Here is a 25,256-nt window from a genome sequence, read left to right on the forward strand (position 1 = left end):
AATTTTGTGGAAAAAAAAAAAAAAAAAAAAAAAATCTTCCTTTTGCAAAGAATTGTGGGAAAAAAGACAACATCAAAAACCTCACCATGCCTCTTACTAAATACCTTGGAATGTCTACTTTCAAAAAGGGGTCATTTGGGGGGTATTTGTACTTTCCTGACTTGTTCGGGTCACAAGAAATGAGATAGGCCACCAGTACATCAGATGTGATCAATTTTGTGCGATTCGCACCACAGCTTGTAGACCCTCTAACTTTCACAAAGACCAAATAATATCCACTAATTTGGGTTATTTTTACCAAAGCTATGTAGCAGTATAAATTGTGGGCAAAATTTATGAAGCAAAATTAATAATTTGCATAATTTTATCACAGAAACAAAGAAAAATGCGTATTTCTTTCAAAGTTTTTTCATTTATAGAGCAAAAAATAAAAAACCCAGAGGTGATCAAATACCACCAAAAGAAAGCTCTATTTGTGGGAAAAAAAAGGACAAAAAATTTATTTGGGTTCAGTGTTGCATGACTGAGTAATTGTCATTCAAAGTGTGAGAGCACCGAAAGCTGAAAATTGGTCTGGGCAGGAGGGTGTTTAAGTGCCCAGTAGGCAAGTGGTTAACTGGACAACGATTAGGCGGAGCACCTCCAGTGCGTTTTTTATGCATTTTGCCCGGATTCATGTGTGTTCCATGCAGAAAAAAAATGCAAAATCTTCTACTTTTGTTGACTGCACTGGAACACACTGCATTGGTGTGAACTAGGGCCATTGGAATACATAGAAACATTGTCCATGCATTTTTGATGCAGAATAAAAACACAATGAAATGCATCTAGCGTGAACCAGCCCTAAGGACATTGGTGGATTTTAACTGTTTGATGATACTTCTATTCATACTTATTGTAAGTGGTGCAATTTCCCTGTTCTGTGTTCAATTTAAAAAAAAATATTTGCATTGTTTTGTGTATGTGCGAGAGCGGATGTATGATTCCGTTATGAACAACAATGCTCTACATGAAGTCATCTGTTTTGATTCATGCGTGCTATTATTGCCATTATTATTGTTGTGTTGATAACAATAGCAGATTAAATCTAATAGAACGATTGGTGCATCTAATAGGTGCAGTATTAGCTCTGCACCAGTAGAGGTCGCTGTACTGCCAAGATTCTCACCAGCTCTAACAATAGAATGTTCTTACAGAAAACAGAAGCAAAAACGTAAAGAAGTACAGCCAAAGCATGTTTGGCTGTACTTCTCCTGTGAAGAATAAACTGCACTCCTGTGACCTGTTTTCAGCCAACAGTGGGCTAAAGCCAGCTGTCAGCTGATGTCACAGAGCCGGTCCAGGCTGGGGAAAGATAGCTGGGTCAGGATCCACCCAAGAGCCTGGACTGTCACTTGGCTCAGCCTCTCAGCAAGACTCTAAGAGCCTGAGCCAGCCGCTCCTGCCCTCTCCACAGCCCTTTGGCTCCAGTGAGAGTGTGTGTGTGGGGGGGGGGGTAGAGCAGAGAGACAGTGACTGACAGTCATAGCTCTCTGCGTAGAGCGGCAGGGAGAATTGAGCGATCAGTGGTGTTTGATTGATATGTTTTCAGATTTAGAGACAGTGGGGGACAAATGCAGAATTGCATCGATGCTGCATCCAACTAGGTAAGGATGATTTAAAAAAATGCCATAATTTTCTCCAAGCAAAAAAACAAGTACACAGATTAAATACATATACTGGCGATCAGTGTAGTGTTCCATTATATCAGTGGTCAGCAGAGAATGGCCCCCTGGCTTAGTGGTCATTAAAGACTGCCTCATTACAATGATGACCACATTCCTTATTGTTTTATTTATTATTGTGTAGCTGTATGCTCTGCCGGCTGTGTGCAGTCCTCTTGTACTTCTCCCCTACCCCTACTGTAATCAGTGACAGAGTCAGGACTTGTGTGTTATGCAGATGCCGGCTCTCACCCCACGCTTTCCTGCTGCTGCACTGAGACAGAGTGGACTGTATGTGTGAAATCCCCTACTTACCACCCTCGCTCCTGGCAGCAGCTGTAAGCCTGTAAGACGACGACTTGATGATGCTACCGGGAGGAGGAGCACAAGGAAGACTGAGCCCGTGAGGAGACCAGGGTGCCACTGCTGTGTTCTGCATACTCAAAGAGCTGATGGACTAAGCCACTGACAGTTTGTATGCCAATGATAGCTAGCTGATATTGACAATTAAGTGCCAGGTACTTTTTAGGCACCTCCAGGGGTACCCTTTTGTTACAAACGTGTGCACCCATCCACTATTGGGGCTGTATGAGTAGAGAGAACACAGGGTCCTTTTTTGTGTTAGTTAATGACCATACCCTTAAAGTGATTGTAAATTCTTGTTTTTTTTCTATAAAAATAACAAACATGTTATACTTGCCTGCTCTGTGCAGTAGATTTGCACAGAGCAGCCCAGATCCTCCTCTTCTCGGGTCCCTCTTCTGGGCTCCTGGCCCCTCCCTCTTGTCAAGTACCCCCACAGAAAGCAGCTTGCTATGGGGGCATCTGAGCCAAGTCACAGCTCCCTGTGTCCATTCAGACATGAAGCCATGGCCCGGCCCTCTTTCTCCTGACTGACTTTGATTGACAGCGGGAGCCAATGGTGCCACTTCTGCCTCTCAGCCAATCAGGAGGGAGAGTCTCGGACGGCCGAGAAACTCGTGGACAGTAATAGGGCTCAGGTAAGTATTAGGGGGGCTGCTGCACACAGAAGGCTTATTATTTTAATGCATAGTAGGCATTACGATAAAAAAAAAACTTCCGACTTTACAACCCCTTTAACCCTGTTTTCACCAGTTATAATTTGGTTTAGTATCATTACAGTTGAGTTGATTTCCATCTTATGGTTCAGTGTTCACATTATGTGGTGCAGCATCTTTAAACTTGTTCAATTGTCTGTTTATCAATTCAAGCATTGCTTGATAGCTTTGTCATAATACAGTGCATCCATTTAATCTACCATCCAGTTGCCTGTGGTTTATTTTTTGTGCATTATTTTTAGGTTACACAGGTGTGTGAGTGGGGACCAAGCAGCTTAAAGAGTCGTGGAAGAACAGAGAACCCAATCTACCATGAGGCTCCTGTGGGGAAGTGGTGCTAGAATTACGTCCACAACTCCCTACACAAATGGTCAGTAGGAAGAATACTCCTTACATTGCTGGTCAGTGGGAAGAATGCACCTTACATTGGCGGTCAATAGGAAGAATGCTCCTTACATTGGTGGTTGGTGGGAAGAATGCTCCATACAATGGTGCGCAGTGGGAAGAATGTTCCTTAGGCCTCTTTCACACGGGGCGGATCAGTAATGATCCGCCCCGTGATGATCCGCTCGCTCAGCGGGGATCGCTCCATTGTCCCCGCTGAGCCGGCTGCGGACAGGGCGGTCTCCGCACACTGTGCGGGGACCGCCCTGTCAGCTCTCCGCTCTCCTCTATGGGGATCGGATGAGCACGGACCGTGTGTCCGTGTTCATCCGATCCGCTCTGCAGACGGATAGAAAAATAGGATTTTCCTCCGTCTGCAGAATCGGACTGTTGCGGAGGCGGAGGAAATCGGGTGTCTGCGGATGTTCATCCGCAGACACCCGCTATCCCATAGGGATGAATGTATGCCCGTATTTCATCCGCAAACGGGTGGATGAAATACGGACATATCATCCGCATGTGTGAAAGGGGCCTTACATTGGTGGTCAGTGGGACAAATGCTACATTCACAGGTGGTTAGCAGGAAGAATGCAACTTACATTGGTGGTTAGTGGGACAAACACTCCTTACATTGGCAGTAAGAAGAATGTTCCTTACATTGGCAGTTACTGGGAATGATGCTCCTTACATTGGCAGTTATTGGGAATGATGCTCCTTACATTGGCAGTTATTGGGAATGATGCTCCTTACATTGGCAGTTATTGGGAAGAATGCTCCTTACATAGGCAGTTATTGGGAAGAATGCTCCTTACATTGGCAGTTATTGGGAAGAATGCTCCTTACATCGGTGGTCAGTGGAAATAATGTTCCTTGGTTTGGTGATCAGTGGGAACAATGCTTGTTACATTGGTGGTCAGTGGGAAGAGCGCTTGCTACATTGACATTCAGTGAAAATTACTCTCTTACAGGTAACTGTAAAGATCAATGGTGTCAGCCGTAACTTGACTGCAAGGTAGCAATTTCTCATTGCTCAAGGAACTCACAGCAATCTTTGGAGAACCCTAGGTGGGAAAGGCTGGATTAGAAGGTCCCCATGGATTTAGCAGTTAAACAAATACAGAAAAATGTAAAAAAAAACAAAAAACTATACTACGCCTCAATCTCTGACTATCACAGCTGAGCAGGTCTGAACCTGAAAAAAGCTCTACTTCCATGATGGAACACTGGGACTCCCATATCTTGAATATCAGCCTGGTTGAACTAATCTTTAGATAATTTCTTATTGCTTGCTATGGATAATAGCTCTTGACATCATATTATCCTTTTTGATGGCTTTACCGAATATAAGCATGTGTGATTCAAGTGAAAGCAAAGTGCTATAAAACAATATCTAATCATTAAAACTAGTGCTTTTGTCCAAGGTTGTTTGCAGCCACAGAATACAGACGTCACATCCCTACGCTATAAAACCTGGAGAGCAATGAATTCAAATGGAACCATTTCAAACTATGGCTGGGCTCTTATCTGAACTGGCAGCATGCATTTGTTTTATGGTGGCAATAAGGTCATTTTAAGGCTTTAACTTAGTAAGAGGATCATGTCCACACTTAATTATTCAAGACCGCATTATGCTAATATACATTTACAACCATCAACAATGATCGTGATAGATACCTGTTCAGTACTTGGAAAACAGAACCCTAGAAAGTTTCCAAGCAAAACAGAACCCTAGAAAGTTTCCAAGCTAGTGATATTTCATAAGCCTAAACCTGTCAGAGTATAAGACTAAAGAACGTAGAAGTTGATTTCAGTGAGATCCACAAGTCGAACCGTTCATCAACTCCAGAGATGAAGGCAGCTGAAGTTGTATGCAAACCTCAACCTTTCTTTATAAAAGCAAAACTTCCTATACCTTTACATGCCTTCTAATGGGTCTCTAGATGTGAAGGATATTGTCAATAACCAATATGAATTGCTTCCTAGGGAAATAGGTAGCTTGTACAAGACAAGTAAAACTTTGTTTATAACTTTAGCTGCTAATAGAGCTGAATCTACTGAAGAAGGGAACATCTGCTCTGCTTTTTTTTATATATGCTTAGCTTCAGCTTCCTGGTTTGTGACAAGTTTACATTATTACAAGCAGGTCTCTACAGATCTGCATACCACATTCAGTAATGTCATTTCTACTATGGTTTTTCTTTCTTATAGTTTGGGCATTGCACAGTGTGAGCAACCCCAGACCACGCACAGTACAGGAATAGTCAGGTACATGCATGGAACTCCAAAGACATGCAGGTAGGTTAATTGGCTTCTGTCCAAAATTGGCCCTAGTATATGAGTGGGGACCTTGGATTGCGGGCTCCTTGAGGGTAGGGACCTATGTGAGTGTGCAATGTACAGGGGTAGGGACAATTGTAGACACTCACTATGTAACCTCTACAAGAGCCAGACCTATGAACTTAGTAGTTTCTCCATAGGTGGCTTGTGTGGGCCAACACTCTTGAAACAGAAGTAGTACAATAAAAGATCTCTTTTTAACACGCACTCTTGAATTAGACTCACAGTACCTCCTTAACCAGTCATTGGAAATCCAGTAAAAATTACAACGGAGGATACCGTCAGTCGTGTGATGGAGAATGCCATTTGTCTCTGGTAAAACGTTCCATGGAAAATGCCATCAGTTAAGAATAATAAAGAGTATATTATATTAAAGAGAACCACGGCTGCTGATAGGGGGACACAGGCAGTACTCCAGTGCTGGGCCCCATGGGGTTGGGGGAGGGAGGCTTGATCTGTCTGGTAGGTGGTACAGAGCCCTATGATTTTAGAGGGGGCCTGGGAGGAGAGAAGATCCAAGTGACCCCCCAGAGGGCTGGTGGCAGCCTGTGTGGGGAGTTTGTGAAGACGGAATGAGAATTTTAGGCCATAAAGTACACTGGCCCTTTATTTACAATTCACATATTTTGGGGGGAAAAGGGAGTTGCTGAACTGGAGGTGTTCCAAACAGAGTGGTGGTCAAAAGGGGCCATCTGAGCAGGATGAGGTGGCCGGATAAAATAGCAATGCAAGGATTACTGAACAGATGATGGCCCATGGAGGGGAGAGGGAGCTGTCAGGCAAGCTGCATGGGGCCCTATGATTTCTAATAATGGCCCGCAGAAGACAATGTTAGTGACTGGGGAAAATAATACACAAAAAGGACTCAAACTGATAAAGTACATAAGGAACTGAAAGTTATCTGATATCTGGGCTTCAATGGAGGACTGTTTTGTCCCTTGACCAGAAAGTCTTTCCCTGGCTGCGGTGCTGTTGGCAGTCTTTGGTAATATTTCATTAAATGGGCTGTAAAGTCAGAAGGTTTTTTATCTTAATGCATTCCATGCATTAAGACAGGGGTGCCCAACCTTTTGAAGAGCAAGGGTCACTTAAGCGACTTGGTAACTGGTCACGGCCACAATGAGTGGAGTGGGCGGATGACAGGTCTGTGGGCCCTCCGAACCGCCCAGATGTAAAGGGACAGATCCCCTTCAGTTTTCTATTAGCGGATCGGATTGAAGGTAGGCAGGTGTAAACGCACACAAGTCTTTTTACATTTGCCGCTCCATAGAGGTGAATGGAGGGTCTGATTGGGTCGGACCGATCATGTGAAAGAGGCCTGAAGCTGCTTTCACACTGATGTGCTGTGGTTTACCCAGAGCAGTGCACCACTGGCTTTCCTGTGGGTTAGCTGCACTTTGCCATAGAATTCTATTATTTCCTGCAGGTGTGGTGCACTTTCTGAAAGTGCACCAAACCCGTTGGTAATAACAGAGGTCTATAGCTCAGTGGAGGTTATGCCGTGTACACACGACCGGAATAGGGCAGACGATCTTCCTGATGGACTTTCGGTGGACTTCCAAACTAACAGACTTGGCCACACACAATCACACCAAAGTCCAACGGATTCGACTGTGGTGACGTATGACTGGACTAGAATAAAGAAGTTCATAGCCAGTAGCCAATAGCTGCCCTAGCGTCGGTTTTCGTCCGTCGGACTAGCATACAGATGAACTGATTTGACCGGACTTGAGTCAGTCGGAAAGATTTGAAACATGTTCTAAATCTAAAGTCTGTCTGATTTTTCGACAGCAAAGGTCCGATAAAGCCCACACACAATCGAATTGTCAGACGGATTAGACGGATTAGTTCTGTTGGACCTTTGCTGTCGAAAAGTCCGGCCATGTGTACACGGCATAACCCGCAGTGCACCTGCGGATTCGTTCAAAAGCAGCCCGATAACCACTGCAGAACAGATATGCCCATATATACAGTGTGATTGTAGTATTAAACATACCTTTCAATTCAGGTATCGCCAGCTGTTGCTTTTCCAGGCAGAGTGCATTTGGTATGGAGGTGACACTATACAGGAAGCATCATCTTATGTGGCTCTGCTATGCAGCCACTTGCTTCCTCTACACTGGCTTCATTCACAACACTGATTGCTCTGGGATGCCGGGTCGTGAACCCGCGACCTGGGCTTGCCAACCAGTCATCCCAGAGCAGGAGGTCGCAGGCCACGTCAGAGGGCTCTGCGGGCCACTGGTTGGGCACCCCTGCATTAAGATAAAAAGCCTTCTGTGTGTAGCAGCCACCCTCGGCCACCTAATACTTACTGGAACCACCTCTCAGTCCAGCGATGTCCTTGAGTGGCTCACCATCCAAGACTCTCCTACCTGATTGGCTGAGACACAGTAGTGGTGCCACTGGCCCCCGCTGCTGTCAATCAAAGTAAGTTAGCCAATCAGGAGGGGGGGGGGGGGGGGGCTCGGCCAAGTCATAGTTCTGTGCCTGAATAGACACAGGGAGCTGCGGCACAGAGTGCGTGCCCCCATAGCAAGCTGCTTGCTGTGGGGGCACCTGAGGGGAGGGAGGGGCCAGGAGCAAAGAACATGGACCCAAGAAGAGGAGGATCTGGGCTGCTCTGTGCAAATCCACTACACAGGGCAGGTAAGTATAAAAACATTTTTTTTATATAAAAATAACAGACTTTACAATCACTTTAAGCTTGTTTGATTATATGGTTTGCAATGAAACAGTGACATGGGGGCGGCCAGAAGTATTCCCGCTTTGCTGATTTGTACTATACTGCTCCTTCTCCCAAACCAAGTCTATGAGGCTGATTTACTAAAGGCAAATAGGCTGTTCACTTTGCAAAGGAATCTTCCCCAGAGTGTAGTAAATGCAGTAAAGCTCTGCTGACTTCCGTCGTCCTATCATGTGCAAGCAAAAATGCTTTTTTTTCCTTGCGTCATTGGAAAATGTTATTGCACCACATTCACTGGTGAGAATTTCCTTGCAAAATACAACTTCTCTTGCAAAGTGAACAGTCTGTGTGGCTTTAGTAAATCAAACCCTATGAGCCTGCTGATTCATTTACAATAATGCACATTCTAGCCTCTTCCTATTTTTTTTTTTTTATTATAGAGGAGAAGCACACTGCTAAATAATAATATCAATGGCTAAGGCTTTGGAGTCTTCTATATGGCTCCAGATGAAAGAAAATAAAAATGTCCATGAAGACCCCTGATATGCATGATATCATTTTGGCCCAGGCCAGAAACCAGATAGCAAGAAAGAAAATAAATGTTAAAACATTTTTTTTTTAAAACAAATAAAAATAATATACATTCCTATCTATTTACTAAGGCAAGAAATATAAACATAAAAAATAGTTAATACAGATTGAGAGTAAAGTTACACTTTCAAATAAAACAAAAACCCAGCAGAGAGAGGGGGAGCCCCTTGTGTAACAGCCAAGACAGGTGTGCAGACCAGGCATCTAAAGTGCATGTAAAGTATGTGTATAAAATGAAGAACATACCCTCAACTCATATAACGTGTACTTACCGTTCAAGCCATTTCCACTGTAAGAAGCGAGAGAAGTACATGCTCGCCTGAAAGTCCTCAAATGGTACACCACTCAGATAGTCATGAACCACTCTGCAAAAAGCAAACAGGACAGCCATTACTCATGGTGGGGGTTCAGACCTACAAAATTTCTAGCATTTCCTACGACATGTTCTATGAACTGCTTAGCCTTATGTGCAATTCAGCTCTGGTTACCAATACCGCAACATGGCAGCATTAGCAGCAATATGAAAACAGTTTAGCACCTGCATGGGTTAGATGGCAGGCCCAGGTAGGCAACGAATAGTTACAGAGCTTTAACAGGGATTGCCAGGAGCCCTTTTATTGTCTGAAATATAACTGAATTCATTATTGGGGCTCATTCATACATACAGCTATAATGCTAGTCCTCTGTAAAGCAATCTGTGGTGGTTTGCTTTTCAGAGTGCATTTAATAGGTGATGCCTGCTTTAACCATAAAAATGCTGATCCACCATGCCATAACTGCGTGCAGCACCGAGCGGCTGCATGCCCCAGTTTAGTCTATCAGCACAGACATATTTCTTTGAGGGCCAGTGACCAGAACTTGTTGTCACCTTCCCTACTGCCTCACATTGTCCCACTGCTGTCAATTTAAAGAGAAATTATAATTTTGCAAGTTTTTTTTTTTTAATTCTTAGAAATACATGCTAAATTACACAAAAACCCTAACTGAATGGCATTTAGTTTGTTAGTTTTTTTTTTTTTTCAATAAACAATTCGACTTTCCTCCTTTCTTACATCTCCGTGCAGTGGATCTCCTGCAGCATCCTTGCAGCCACTTCCCGTTTGCATACACTTAAGGGAAGGCGGCATGGACTCTCCTAATTGTGATAACAGTGGAGCGATGCCTGCTAAATTTGGCCACTTACAGTCTTACAGGGTGGAAAACAACAACAAAACATTCTCACCCTCTAACATGAAATGCTTAAATAAGACCTGCATGGCAGATATTCTAATAAAAGCTGCAGATTAAACAATATTTACTATTATGCGTGATCTGTGATTTTAATGACTGGGTTTACTTATACATTAAAGGGTAATTCTACTTTTGTGGTAAAATATAGGAAACCTAAAAAATCATTTTAGCATACACACCTATCAGCCATAACTGTATACCCACCTAATATTGAGTAGTTCCCCCTTTGGCCACCATAACAGCCCTGACCATATGGAGGAATGGACCCCACTAGACCTCTGAAGGTATGTTGTGTTATCTGGAGCATCAGCAGCAGATCCTTTAAGTCCTGTAAGTTGTGAGTTCGGGCCTCCATGGATAGGATTTGTTTTTTCAGCACATCCTACAGATGCTCAAGATCTGAGATCTGGAGAATATGGAGGCCAAGTCACCACCTCAAACTTGTTGTTGTATTCCTCAAACCATTCTTGAACTATTTTTGCAGTGTGACAGGGGACATTATCCCGAGGAAAGAGGCCACTGCCATAAGGGAATACAATTTTCATGAAGGGGTGTATTGGTCATTAACAAGGTTTAGGTAGGTGGTACGTGTCACGCAATATCCACATGAATGGCATTTCCTAAAGCATCACACTGCCTCTGCTGGCTTGCCTTCTTCCCATAGGGCAATGGTCATCAACCCTGTCCTCAGGGCACACTAACAGGCCAGGTTTTATGCATTACCTTGGGGAGTTGCAGACTAGAATACCGCAGTCACTGAGCAGAGAATGATATGACCTGTGATGTATTTCAGTCATCTTGCAAACCTGGCCTGTTAGTGGGCCCCGAGGACAGTGTTGATGACCACTGCCATAGGGCATCCTGGTGCCAACTCTACCCTTGGATAAGCGACGTACATACACCCAGGCCATCCACGTAATGTAAAAGAAAGCATGATTCATGAGACTAGACCACCTTCTTCCATTTCTCCTTGGTCCAGTTCTGATGCTCATGTGCCCATTGTAGACACAGGTCAGCATGGGCACCCTGACCAGACTGCGGCTACACAGCCCCATACACAACAAACTGCAATGCCCATTTTTTCTGCTTTCAAAACATCAACTTCAGGGTGACATGTTTACTTGCTGCCTCATATATCCCACTGATTTTCAGATGCCATTGTAAAGAGATAATCAATGTTATGCAGTTTACCCGTCAGTCAGAGCCAGATTAAGAACATCACGGGCCTGGTGCTGGGGATTTTGGTGGGGCCTTTTATAAACAATAAATAAATATGCAAGCTATTTTTTGTTATAACAAATTAAATTAAAGAGAGAGAGGGAGGATGAGAGAGAGAGAGAGAAAGGGGATGAAGGAGGTGTGAGGGGTAAGGGAGGGAGGATGAGAGAGAAAGGGGGGGATGAGAGAAAGAGGATGCACATGAGCATGTGTAGGAATGACATCAACGCAGCCTGGCCAAGGCAAGTGACTGAAGGCACAGAACCCAGAAGGAAGACCGGGTGAAGATGGAAGTGCCCGGGCCCCGCCGGATTGATCACAGCACAGCACTGTGCTAATATGCTGTGCATACTTGTACGTTACGGCATAACCTCTAAAAAGTAGTAATGTTAGAAAAGTTTACTACCGCTTTAATATCACAGGAGCCTCTCATGGGGCCCCCTACTGACCCTGTGGCCCTTGGGCAGTGCCTAAGTGCATAGGTGTCAACATTTCAAAAATATGTTCCTCTATACATCACAATAGTAATTACAAAATTAAATAAGTACTAATAATGGGGCAGAAAAAATATGAGGACTGTGAGATTTCCTTTAGTTGGACTGACAAAGGTGTGCCCATTCTAGAGCTTGTAACATTGAGGATATTCAGTATAATTTTAAAGAACAGTTTTTGTGGGTAAGAGGCATAGGGGAGGAGTATGGATGGTATAAAAGTGGGAATTATGTGCAGGTGAGGGAGAGGAATGTGGAGGGTCTAACAGTGGGCACTATGTACACGAGAGGAGTGCAGAGGGTATGGCAGAAGGCACTATGTACAGGAGAGGAGTGTGAAGGGTATGACATGGGCAGTATGCACAGCAGAGGAGTGTAGAGGGTATGATATTGGGCACTATGTATAAGAGAAGAGTGTGGAGGGTATGACAGTGAGCAATATGTACAGGAGTGTGGTGGGTATGACAGTGGGCACTATGTACAGAAGAGAAGTGTGGAGAGTAGGACAGTAAGTAGTAATTACAGGAGAGGAATGTGGAGGGAGGGTATGACGGTGGGCACTATGTATAGGAGAGGAGTATGTACAGGAGAGAAGTGAGGAGGGTATGACAGTGGGCACTATGTATAGGAGAGAGGTGTGCAGGGTATGACAGTGGGCACTATGTATAGGAGAGGAGTATGGAGGGTATGACAGTGAGTAGTATGTACAGGAGAGCAGTGTGAAGGGTATGATGGTGGGCACTATGTACAGAAGAGAAGTGTATGACAGCGGGCACTATGTAAAAGAGAGGAGTGTGTAGGATATGACAGCGGACGTTATGTATAGGAGAGAAGTGTGGAGGGTATGACAGTGAGCAGTATGTACAGGAGAGAAGTGTGGAGAGTATGACAGTGGGCACTATGTATAGGAGAGAAGTGTAGAGAGTAATACAGTGGGCACTATGTATAGGAGAGGAGGATGAAGGAATCTGTGAAGGAAAAGCGTAAAGGTTTGTGGAAGGATGTTTAGGGACTGCGTAGTGGTTAAGCGGGCCATACATGGATTGAAATTACATCAATTAAGCAGATACCAGCCATAGACGATCTATGTATGGGCTAGCTGGTTTTACACAAGTCAACCTATTAACCGACTTGAGTACAACCAGCCTCTCAGGTTTTCCCCAAAACAATCAGTGCTGCCAGCTATAGTTAGCAACACTAATCATTGTATTCACTGGCAGAACACAAGAACACTGCGTGAGTGATTGCTCCATTCACAGGTCAGCAGGTGAGAGGGTGTGTGGGGACAGGCTGGGGAGAGATACTAGTCAGTCCCTGGGTAGGCACTGGTTAGTATCAGAGCCAGATACACACAGGTTAAATACGCCACGATCGTTAGAGCGAGAGCAATAATTCTAGCACTAGACCTCCTCTGTAACTCTAAACATGTAACCTGTAAAAAAATGTAAAGCATCGCTTAGTACACAACAAAAAATCGTGCTAACTTTAGTGTTTTTTTTTTTTATGAATGAAACAGTTTCTTTCCAAAAAAAAGTTTGAAAAATTGCTGCGCAAATATCGTGTAACATAAAAAGTTGCAAAGACAACCATTTTATTCCATAGGGTGTCTGCTAAAAAAATATATAATGCTTGAGGGTTCTGAGTAATTTTCTAGCATAAAAAAATTATGATTTTTACATGTAGGAGAGAAGTCTCAGAATGGGCCTGGGTGGCAAGGGGTTAATTATCATAAGTAATATACAAATAATTATTATAAGCACTGCGAGTTCATCCTCTCAGTCTGCTGCAGAGTGTTCCAGCTTGTATTTAAACTGGCAGCTCTGTATGTAGCTTCTGACAGGCTGCGCAAGGAGCCCCGTATCTCGGAACCATAGACGATAGCCGCCCCATATTTTAACCAGTGCTGGAGTGGGTCTTTAGCTACCTACCTCCCAAATGTGGGGTCTCTGTGACTCCTGATCGCCGAGCTACAATCCTCGAAGTTGATTTTTTTATTTTATTTTTTTGGGGCAAATGGGCCTATCTTGAGAAAGGGGCCTGGAGCCCCTATGTTAATCCAGCCCTGCCGTCAGTGGTCAAAGTTATGGCTGATTGGTGTACAATTGCTACAAAAGCCATATTGTAATTTCATATTCTTAAAAACTACCTTTCCTTTTCAATCAGCAGCTGTTTTAATTTTCTGTAAAATTCATACAATATGGCAACCTAGAGGCCTTCTATACGTCATTGGTTTACATTGTGACTCCAATGGAATTTCCTAGTTGTGCGATTGGCTCACTGATTTTCCCAGATGTCTGCACCAAAATACAAGTCAGGTTTTAGGCCTGGTTCACACCTATGCATTTTTAGTGCATTTTCAGTCTTGCAGAAACACACTACAGTCCATTTAACATGGTTTCCTATGGGTCACATTCACATCTGTGCATTTTATGGAAAGGGCCAAGGACTTTATGATTTTTGGTTCCATGGACTTCAATGGATCAAAAACATGTGTTGAAAAATGCAAAATGCACCTGGAATATGCAAACTGCAACCTGCCTAGATGTGAACCAGGCCTTATGTCTGCTCTGCAACAAAAAAGTAATTTTTTGCGAAATACTCTCTAAAGGTTAAAGTGGTTGTAAAGGCAAAAATTTTACCTTATTATTGCATTAATAAAAAATAAAAATAAAAACTTTTAGGCGTTGCTCCCCCTTGCCCCCCCCCCAAATATTTACCTGAGCCAGATCATGATCCAGCTCTGTGCCAAGAGCAGCGACACTGCTCTCCCTCTCTTCACTGGACTAAGTGAGAGCCATGGGAGCCACTGGCTCCTGCTGCCGTCAATCAAATCCAGTGACGAGGGAGCAGGAGGTGGGGCTGAGCCACAATGTGCATGTAGCGCCCTGCTCCTGATGAGCAGACGCTATTGTTTTTTCAAATTTAATTATCTGAAGCTGTAGTTTGGCTCAGAATAATTTCTCTAAAAGTTCTGGTTTCTGTACCAGTACAGTTGGATTGCACTGACTCCCACCTGACCGTAGGTGTCACTGTCACCATCAGTGGGTGTGGAACAGCAGCAGGCTGGATGCATTGAATATTGCCTCTTGCTCAGAAATGGTTCAGTGGGTGTGGTTTCCCTGCTGTGCATTCTGGGAGAGGGTATTTAAGGTACTGACGCCATTTTTCTGGGTTTGTTTTCCGGGGTCCCTGATCCCAACCCCAGGGCCCTCCTGGCCTGGGGTCTGTGTCGCATGGTCTTGCGCCTCGGGGCTGGCTGGCCCGAGGCTACGCAACAGAGTGTAGTCCAGGGGTGGTCCTGTGCTGTCTCGTCTGCAGGGAGAAGCCAAGGAAATCTGAAGGATCCATGGGAGGACTTTTCCAGTGGAGGACCGAGCGCAAGGCTGGTGTCTCTGGAGGAGCCTGGAAACTCAGTTTGAGGACACATCCCGGATCAATATCCTTACAGTATTGCTGGGTCGGCTGAAAGAATCTGGTACTGTATGGTAGTTCTTCCTAAAAACTCTCAAGAATCTCTAAGTTCGGTTAACAAGTCTGTGGCGGAGACTTTGTTGCACATCTAATTTCAAGAACCACAAAGTTTAATTAACAAGTCTGTGGCAGAGACTTTGTTTGGCATATCATCAGCTGCTAGGACAAGTGAGAGGGGCCTATCCGGTAACTGCAGGATCCAGTCTGTGGAGCTGTTTGTCCTCTGGATCTGACGAATACCACTGGCCCCCAATTACCAGGTGCCTGAACTCCCCTTATCCTCTAACCCTCTATTGAATGACTGTGTCTTGTGTCTTTCTTTGGTATTACCCCTAAATAAATCTTCAAAAAGGACCACGTGTCTGATATATCTTCATTTGGGCTACTCCCCCCCCCCCCCCCAGGATGAAGAAGCGAGCAGATGAGGTAACGGTAAGCCCGAATAAAACCAGCAGCTCCTTCGGGGGTTAGTCCTACATGTGTGTCAATAAACAGACACTAAATGAGTGAAGATGTCCTTCGCGCTACCCTGAGTAAATAAAAATTGTGTCTTAGGGCAAAAATAGGTGATAGTAATGTGTAAAACCAGCAGCAAAACCTAAAAGCGTTCACAATACACAAACGTAAAAATAAATATTGAAGTGATCTCACGCGGTCATACAAAATCACCAAAAACACAATAGTATCAAACAGTTGCTAAAAAGTGCAAATATATAAAGTGCAAAGAAGAATAAAGATAAAGTGCACAATGTGAAATGCACACTTCAAGTGTACAATCTAAGGTGTACCAGAATAAAGTGCAAAGTGAAATATCTCCAAAAGGATGTGCACCCTACATAAGTCACTCTTCCGTTTAGGTGAACTAAAACGGGATAAAATACATAAAAGAAACAGGAGCAATAAATGATAGTCCTTCCAGGAGAGCAAAGTTCAAAACTTGGATTTATATAAGGTGGCTAAGTGCAGGAATGGAAAAAAATTAGAAAAGTCCATGAACAACTCCACAGGTGGTCACCTAATGGCAGTGGTCTCACAGAACTCTCACCTCATACATATGAAGAAATTAGAATCAACTTTCTACAGCATCCCGATGGAACCTAATCAGATTCCCATCCATTAACCATGGCTCTAGTGGCTTCTCCACAATCTCTATTTATCTCCATGTAGCTGTCTTAATATACTCCGGTATAATGTAGATCGTGCAATTATAGAAAGAGAAAAAATGCCTCCAATAGTGTAGTATGCTTAAATAAACTAAGAATACATGTATTAAAGTGCTATAAATTGGGCTCTTACATTAAAAACAGTTCAAATAGGCAAATAAACAGAAAGAACTGCATTCAGAGCGCCTTCTCACCTTACTTCCGGTATTCGCCTGCTTACGGCCTTCAGGTGATCTGAATGCCAATCTTTCTGTTTATTTGCCTATTTTAACTGTTTTTAATGTAAGAGTCCAAATACACCTGGTACACCTTAGATCGTACACTTGAAGTGTGCATTTCACACTGTGCGCTTTATCTTTTTTCTTATTTGCACTTTTTAGCAACTGTTTGATACTATTGTGTTTCTGGTGATTTTATATGACCACGCAAGATCACAATATTTATTAATAAACAGACTCGTTGATCATGCCTGCATTAGTACCTCCTTAACAAGCAGCTTGACAGGGGGTTATTCAAAGGCAAGGGGAGCCAGGAGCACCAGCGGAGGGCCCTAGAAGAAGAGGATTGGGGTTGCTCTGTACAACACAATTACGCAGCGCAGGTAAGTACAACTTTTTTGTTATTTAAAAACAAATAAATGATTCCCTACACTTTAATTATGTCTAAAGCGAAGCAGACACCGCAACTTTCCTCATTAGAACACTAAAGGTTCATCAGGTGATTATAATAAATAGGTACTCCTATTCATAATGCATCTGCAAAGGACATGGTCAAACAACCATTTCTTTGGAGCAGAAAAATGTAGGAAACTGCAAAAAAGTTTGTCAAAATCCCAGCAATGTAGACTGATCATCCAGAGGGGATGGTTTAGATCTCAAAAAAGTGGAGATATTCTTTAACGAAAAACTGCACATTTAGTAGCTGTACCCTCCACCCCAGTAACCCTCTCCCACTATATATAAAAATAGTTTTTTATATATAGACCTGCATACCCTGTCCACAAAAAGGCTTCAGTCCTGGCTTTAATTCCATGATTCTTTCACGCAATCATAGAAGAATCTCTACGGCAAGTGTCAACCCGTTTTAAGAGTTTTCACAGACAAATCTATACCTCATAGGTATCTTATTCTGCTTTTTTTTCCCCAGTTGTGAAGTGTGTTTTTTCTGATATACAGATAGCCACTACAGGAAGAATTTACAAAATGAAAAATCCTATAAAATGTATGTGGCAACACCAGAGGCTCCGTTTTGAACTTCTTGCACTAAAATAATAATAAGGATTCGCAAAAAAAAAAAAAAAAAAAAAGAAATATATGCAGCATAACTGCATGCACTCATTAAAACAATAGTTTCCTTTTAGTATGTCTTTATGTGTTGTATTTATAATGCTCTCACAACAATGGGCATATGACCAATACAAATATGCCAGTGACCTCAGTAATGTGTGCAGGCCGCATGGTTTCCAGATCTACCTATCTATATGTCGTAATCTGGATCAATATCATCATTCATAGCACAGGCCTCCAGCACAGAATGGAAAATGTAACCATGACAAGGTAAAGAGCACACATTCCATTCACACAGAAGAGATCTCGCAATCTGCTCCGCATTCCAGGTGAAATATTACAGGCACGGGGTATTCATTTATAACGGATCCCAAAAAGGGAAGCAGGCACCACTCAGCTCTAGATAAAGAAAGTCAGTGCCTTAATTAAAGGACTAAAAAACTTGAAACATACGCACATTGCCAATTCTGTTTTATTGCTTATATGTAAGAAATGCTGACAAAGTTCACAAAATGATCCCTCTTTGGGTCCCCAAGCCATCCTTACCCTTTTTCTATCAACATTTTCCATATCTTAGCTCTAATTTACAAAACAAATTAAAAAGCAGTTTTGGTAGAGCTTTGGGTAGAAATCTCACTGCATTAGTAAATATATCCTTCGTACATTTTTGGTGCAAGGTAAAGAAAGCAACAGTCATTTTTCTTGAAGCCAGTTGCATACGGACTTAATGGCGATGTACTCATCGCTGTATTACTGATCCTTATGCAGCTGTGTGCATTGATCCATAGACAATAATGCATAAAACCATGACTTCCAGGACTCCTTGTTGTTTATGCTGAAGATAGTTGTCAATGACATTGGCTGTATGTTTGGAGTAGTTATGCTGTTGCAGAATAAATTTGCGCCCAATCACACCCCTCCCTGATGTTATGGCATGATAGATCAGTACCTGCCTGTATTTCTCAGCATTGAGGACACAGATTGGGCAACTGAGGGCTATAGACGCAGTGGTCGACCAGGGAAACTTAAGGCAGCAGATGAAAGACGCATTATGCTTACTTCCCTGCAGCATTGGAAGATGTCAAGCAGTGCCATCACAACAGAACTGGCAGAAACCAGTACACACATCTACTGTTCAGAGTCCAAGTCTAGCCAGAAGTGGTCTTCATGGAATACAGGCAAAAAAGTCACACCTCTGATGCGGAAAAAGGCTAAGCGACTCAACTGTGCACGAAAACATAGGAACTGGGGTGTAGGTACTCAGATCTGATGAGCCAAAATGTGAAATCTTTAACTGCAGCAGGAGGCAGTTTGTTCACCAAAGGGCTGGAGAGCAGTACAATAATAAGTGTCTGAGGGGTAGACTCAATGGACTACCTGGTCTTTTTTCTGCCAACGCTATTCTATGTTTCCATGTCTGCAGGCCACAATGAAGCATGGTGAAGGTTCCTTGCAAGTTTGGAGCTGCATTTCTGCAAATGGAGTTAGAGATTTGGTCAACGGGGTCCTCAATGCTGAGGAATACTGGCAGATACTCACCCATCATACCATACCATCGGGGTGTCGTGTGACTGGCCTCAAGTTTATTCTGCAGCCAGAAAATGACCCCAAACTTAGATAATGTCATTAAGAACTATATTCGGCGTAAAGAAGAACAAGGAGTCCTAGAAGTAATAGTTTGGCCCCCACAGAGCCCTCATCTCTACATTATTGAGTCTGTCTGGGATTACATGAAGAGAAAGAAGTATCTGAGGCAGCCTACATCTACAGAAGATCTGTGGTTCACTCTCCAAGATGTTTGGAACAACCTACCTGCCAAATTCCTTCAAAAACTATGTGCAAGTGTACCTAGAAGAATTTGATTTGGATTTCTCTTTTCTTCATTTACCTTTCATTTTGTTAACTGATCAAAATAAACTATTAACACTTATATTTTTGAAAGCATTCTTAATTTACAGTATTATTTTTTTTTACACCTGCCTAAACCTATTGCACAGTGATGTATGTACAATATATATATATTTCCTGAAAATATCCATTTTAAAACCATGCTTCTATTGCTCTTAAAGGCCAATTCCAGTTTTTAGGGCCCCTGCTTGAGTCTGGTTGAGCAGTTTCCCCACTGCATACTGAGCTCGGGCAGGGGGTCGCTTGCTTGGCACTGCCACCATTTATAGAATGACCCATTTTTATTTTTACTTTATTATGGCAAAGCTTCTCAGATACAACATATCAAGTTATCAGAATACATCTTCCTTTTTAACTAACGATACAGTGAATCAACGCAAGTTCAGCATATAAATCTGACAGGAAAACAAAAAACGAGAAGTATGTAAAAGGTTGCAGACCGTATGCATGCAGCTTTGCAAGAGCTACAGGACATCAGGCAGTGATATAAAAGGATCCCCGGGGCCCACAAATATATATATTTTTTAAACTGCATACAAGTCCTTCTGTTATTGGATGAGGTGGGGATCATGAAATCACCAATAGGGATGAGCTCAGGCATTTTCCAATCCTAGTAGAAATCCACCTAAACTATCCTGCCAGGAAACTATTATAGTACTGAGCCAATCATAAGCAGCCGAGGCATTTCCCATCCCCCAGCTGGCATACAAGGCATTCTATAAACAGAGGTGGTGCTGAGCGAGAGACCTCCTATGGTCAGTGTGAAGTGAGGCAGTTGAAAGCACAGAACCCAAGCAGGAGCTGTATGATTGCAGATACTACTGTAGTAGCATGACTACTACAGTTATTGTAAGCTACCCAACAGCACCTCCAGTATGATATATGCATACCCACCGCCATGGGCAAAAGTTTTGAGAATTAAACAAATATTGATTTTCACAAAGTCTGCTGCTTCAGTTTTTATGATGGCAATTTGCATATACTCCAGAATGTTCTGAAGAGTGATCAGATGAATTGCAATTAATTACAAAGTCCCTTTTTGCCATGAAAATTAACTTAATCCCATAAAAACATTTCCACTGCATTTGTGAAGAAAGCTTCTGGGCGCCCAAGAAAGTCCAGCAAGTGCCAGGACCGTCTCCTATAGTTAATTCAGCTGGGGGATTGGGGGCACCACCAGTGCAGAATTTGCTCAGGAATGGCAGCAGGCAGGTGGGAGTACATCGGCATGCACAGTGAGGAGAAGACTTTTGGAGGATGGCCTGGTGTCAAGAAGGGCAGCAAAGAAGCCACTTCTCTCCAGGAAAAACATCAGGGACAGACTGATATTCTACAAAAGGTACAGGGATTGGACGGCGGAGGACTGGGGTAAAGTCATTTTCTCTGATGAATCCCCTTTCTGATTGTTTGGGGCATCCAGAAAAAAACTTTTCTGGAGAAGAAAAGGTGAGCACTACCATCAGTCCTGTGTAATTCCAACAGTAAAGCATCCTGACACCATTCATGTGTGGGGTTGGCTCTCAGCCAAGGGAGTGGGCTCACTCAAAATGTTGCCCAAGAACACAGCCATGAATAAAGTATAGCACAAAAACATCCTTCGAGAGCAACTTCTCCCAACCATCCAAAAACAGTTTGGTGATGAACAATAATTTTCCAGCATTATGGAGCACCTTGCCATAAGTGATAACTAAGTGGCTTGAGGAACAAAAACATATATTTTGGGTCCATGGCCAGGAAACTCTTCAGACCTCAATCCCATTGAGAACTTGTGGTCAATCCTCAAAGGGGGGGGGGGGACAAAAAACACCCACCATTGTGACAAACTTAAAGCAGCCCATACAAGAATGGACTGCCATCAGTCAGGATGTGGAACAGAAGTTGATTGACAGCATGCCACGGTGAATTGCAGGGTTCTTGAAAAAGAAGGGCCAACACTGCAAATATTGACGCTTTGCACAAACTTCATGTAATTTACAATAAAAGCCTTTGACACTTATGAATTACTTGTAATTCTACTTCACTATACCATAGTAACATCTGACAAAAAGATCAAAAAACACTGAAGCAGCAGACTTTGTGAAAATTTATATTTGTCTCATTCTCAAAACTTTTGGCCAGGGCTACACATTGTGCCAAGCTAGAATAAATGTAGGCATGTAAAACAAATAATTTCTGGACTTCAGTTTTAAACATACATAAACGCCTATCTTGAGAAATGCTACAGGATGTGATCGAAATAAACTTGCGATCAAACAATAAAAAGAAGTTGACCATGTTACAAAGAGTTCTGCTGTGTTCCACACATTTATTGAAATCTGCCCCCTTTCCATACCTATGCAAGCCCATTAAATCTCTAATGCTTTATACTACAGTCATATAACAAAGAGAGAATAGCAGCTCCAAGTACAGAGTGGATCTGTCAGACATGGAAGGGCTTTGGGTCATATCCAGACATGCTTGTGCACATTTTCATGCTGCTGTTCCAGAAATACTGGCCGGAGCAGCATGCGCTGGGTGGGAGACTGACATCTCCACACTGAAGTTTACAAAGTGCATTCCTTGGGATTAATGTAAAGAAGGCATATATTTATATTGCGCAAACCAAATTCTATTTCCTTAACTGCCATATGGAAACCCTGCCATTTATTATACTGAAATGTATTACACAAAACTACAATTAGAGTGGAATGTTAAAAAAGATAATTTCTTGCTTACTTTAGCTATGTATATATCTGTAGCCTAAAAGGGAAACAATCATCACTTTTTGGTTGTACATCTGGAACCTAAAAAATCCTCCCAAAAAACGATAGAGATGTTATGCTGACATTTCTGTAGCTAGATTTTGCTGATTATGAAATTATTTCTGCTGTTTGAGATTTTTGGTCTAATAGCCCTAACGGGCTCTGGGCCTTTAAATTTGAACTCTATCCGTTACAATTATTTGTTTTTGGTTAGCAAGATCATCTGTCAGGCTTTTATTGCAATCTGCTCCCCCAGTTGGAGAGGTTTGCGGTCTAAAGCCCCGTACACACGAGCGGACTTATGTCCGACAGACTTCCGAAGGAGTTCCGCTGGAGTTCCGACGGAGTTCTGACGGAGTTCTGACGGACTTTCCGAATGAGCTGACTTGGCCACACACAATCACACCAAACTCCGACGGATTCGAACATGATGACGTACGACTGGACTCGAATAAGGAAGTTCATAGCCAGTAGCCAATAGCTGCCCTAGCGTCGGTTTTAGTCCGTCGGAATAGCATACACACGAGTGAATTTTTCGGTAGGAACTGGGTCCGGCGGAGTTCAGTCGGAAAAATTTGAAGCATGTTCCATTTTCTAAAGTCTGTCAGACTTTTGCGAATCAAAAGTCCGTTGCAGCCCACACACGATCGAATAGTCTGACGGAATCATTCCGTCAGACTTTGGATGTTGAAAAGTCCGCTCGTGTGTACGGGGCTTTACTGATACCCACAAGGGTGCTGTAATTTTTTCTCCATATTAGAAGTTCACTTTAGAGGGGACCCATGATGATATAAATCTAGAATCTCTCATTGCACACTTGTTTTAAAAGACTCAAACCCAGAACGGATTCTGTCTTCCTTACCTAGAGAGCAGTTATGTTAAGGACAAAACCCCATTGGGTTGTCCAAATAGCCCCATCAACAGTCAAAATCACCACCCAAAAAAAAGTATTCAAACCCCTTGAAATTTTCCACATTTTGTCATGTTACAACCAAGAACATAAATGTATTTTATTTGGATTTTGTGTGATAGACCAACACAAAGTGGCACATACAGTATTTCACAAAAGTGAGTACACCCCTCACATTTTTGTAAATCTTTTCATGTGACAACGCTGAAGAAATTATACTTTGCAACAATGTAAAGTAGTGAGTGTGCAGCTTGTATAATGCCCTGTACACACAGTCGGACTTTCCGACACAAAATGTGCGATCTGATCGCGTTGTCGGAAAATCCGATCGTGGGCTCTGGCTGTATGTTTAGGGTCATTGTCCTGCTGGAAGGTGAACCTCTACCCCAGTCTTAAGTATTTTGCAGACTAACAGGTTTTCTTCTAAGATTGTCCTGTATTTGGCTCCATTCACCTTCCATGTCCCTGCTAAAGAAAAGCATCCCCACAACATGATGCTGCCACCATGTTTCAGGGTGAGTATGGTGTGTTCAGGGTGATGTGCAGTGTAAGTTTTCCGCCACACATAGCGTTTGCTTTTAGACTAAAAAGTTTAATTTTGGTCTCATCTGACCAGAGTACCTTCTTAAACATGTATGCTGTGTCCCCCTACGTGGCTTCTCACAAACTGCAAATGGCACTTCTTTCAACAATGACTTTCTTCTTGCCACTCTTCCATAAAGGCCAGATTTGTGGAGTGCACGACTAATAGTTGTCCTGTGGACAGATTCTCCCACCTGAGCTATGGATCTCTGCAGCTCCTCTAAAGTTACCTTTTGTCTGCTTCTCTAATGAATGCTCTTCTTGCCCGGCCTGTCAGTTTATGTGGACGGCCATGTCTTGGTAGGTTTGTAGTTGTGCCATACGCTTTCCATTTTCAGATGATGGATTGAACAGTGCTCCGTGCGATGTTCAAAGCTTGGGATATTTTTGTTTAATCTAACCCTGCTTTAAACGTCTCCAAAACGTTATCTCTGACCTTTCTGGTGTGTCCCTTGGCCTTCATGATGCAGTTTGTTCACTAAGGTTCTCCAGCAAACTTCTGAAGGCTTCACAGAACAGCTGTATTTATACTGAGACTAAATGACACACAGGTGGACTCTATTTACTAATTAGGTAACTTCTGAAGGCAAATGGTTCCACTAGTTTTTAGTTAGGGGTATCAGAGTAAAGGGGGCTGAATATAAATGCATGGCACACATTTGTAAAACATTTTGAAAGCTATTTATAATTTTCCTTGCACTTCACGATTATGTGCCACTGTTGGTCTATCACATAAAAAACCCCAAAAAATACACTTAAGTTTTTGGTTGTAACATGACAAAATGTGGAACATTTCAAGGGGTAGGAATATTTTTTCAAGGCACTCTAATGCAAGAATGCCAAATGCACATGCTAAAAGTGTCTTTAGGCACATTTTTTCAGCTGTGTTTTCATCCCCTGGAGAAAAAACGTCCAGTGTGTATGAGGCCTCTAAACTTGAACATTGAAGTGCAAAACTTTATTAGCATCCCCATGGATTCCCCTAGAGCCTGCAGCCATGGGGCAGTCGCCCATTCTGCTCCTATAATAAACCACTACTGCTCCGCATTGTGAAGGCTGGGCTCAGCCCTTCCTTCTCTGAGCTGGCCGCTCACCTGTCGGCTAATTGTCAGCTCCCATCTCTCCACAGTTACTCACCTTTTGATGATATCCTGCTCGTCAGTCCTGCCTACTTAAGCCATCCAGTCCAGAGGAGATCTACCTTTGCCTTGGTCACATTACAGAAACTATCTCCTGCGATCCTGTTTCAGACTTGCTTTGCCGACATCCTTTCTGGCTCCAGATCCTGCTTGCTGTTCCACTACATTGATCCCTGACTTCCGGCTTGGCTGACTATCCGTTCCGGTTACTGAACTTTGGCTATGTTTTGACTACGTTTGTTCTTTTTACTTTTATTATTAAACAAGTGTGATTTAACTGTACTTCTGTCTCGGCCTGATTTCATGGTTTCTGACACTCACATACAGTACATAATAG

At 42.9% G+C, this 25,256-nt stretch overlaps 1 protein-coding gene across 2 annotated transcripts in view; it reads right to left on the minus strand.

Annotated features, from left to right (window-relative positions):
• Positions 1-25,256, minus strand: part of GRK4 (G protein-coupled receptor kinase 4) — a 357,240-nt gene that overhangs the window by 66,596 nt on the left and 265,388 nt on the right. For both annotated transcript variants that reach the window (XM_077477876.1, XM_077477877.1), the window contains exon 6: positions 9,053-9,145. In XM_077477876.1, the coding sequence (XP_077334002.1) occupies positions 9,053-9,145 (93 nt within the window). The remainder of the gene's footprint in view (positions 1-9,052; positions 9,146-25,256) is intronic.

The sequence above is a fragment of the Lithobates pipiens genome, unplaced genomic scaffold (genome assembly GCF_037356315.1).
Source record: "Lithobates pipiens isolate NorthernLeopardFrog02 unplaced genomic scaffold, aLitPip1_a1.2 Scaffold_13, whole genome shotgun sequence".
Lineage (NCBI taxonomy): Eukaryota > Metazoa > Chordata > Amphibia > Anura > Ranidae > Lithobates > Lithobates pipiens.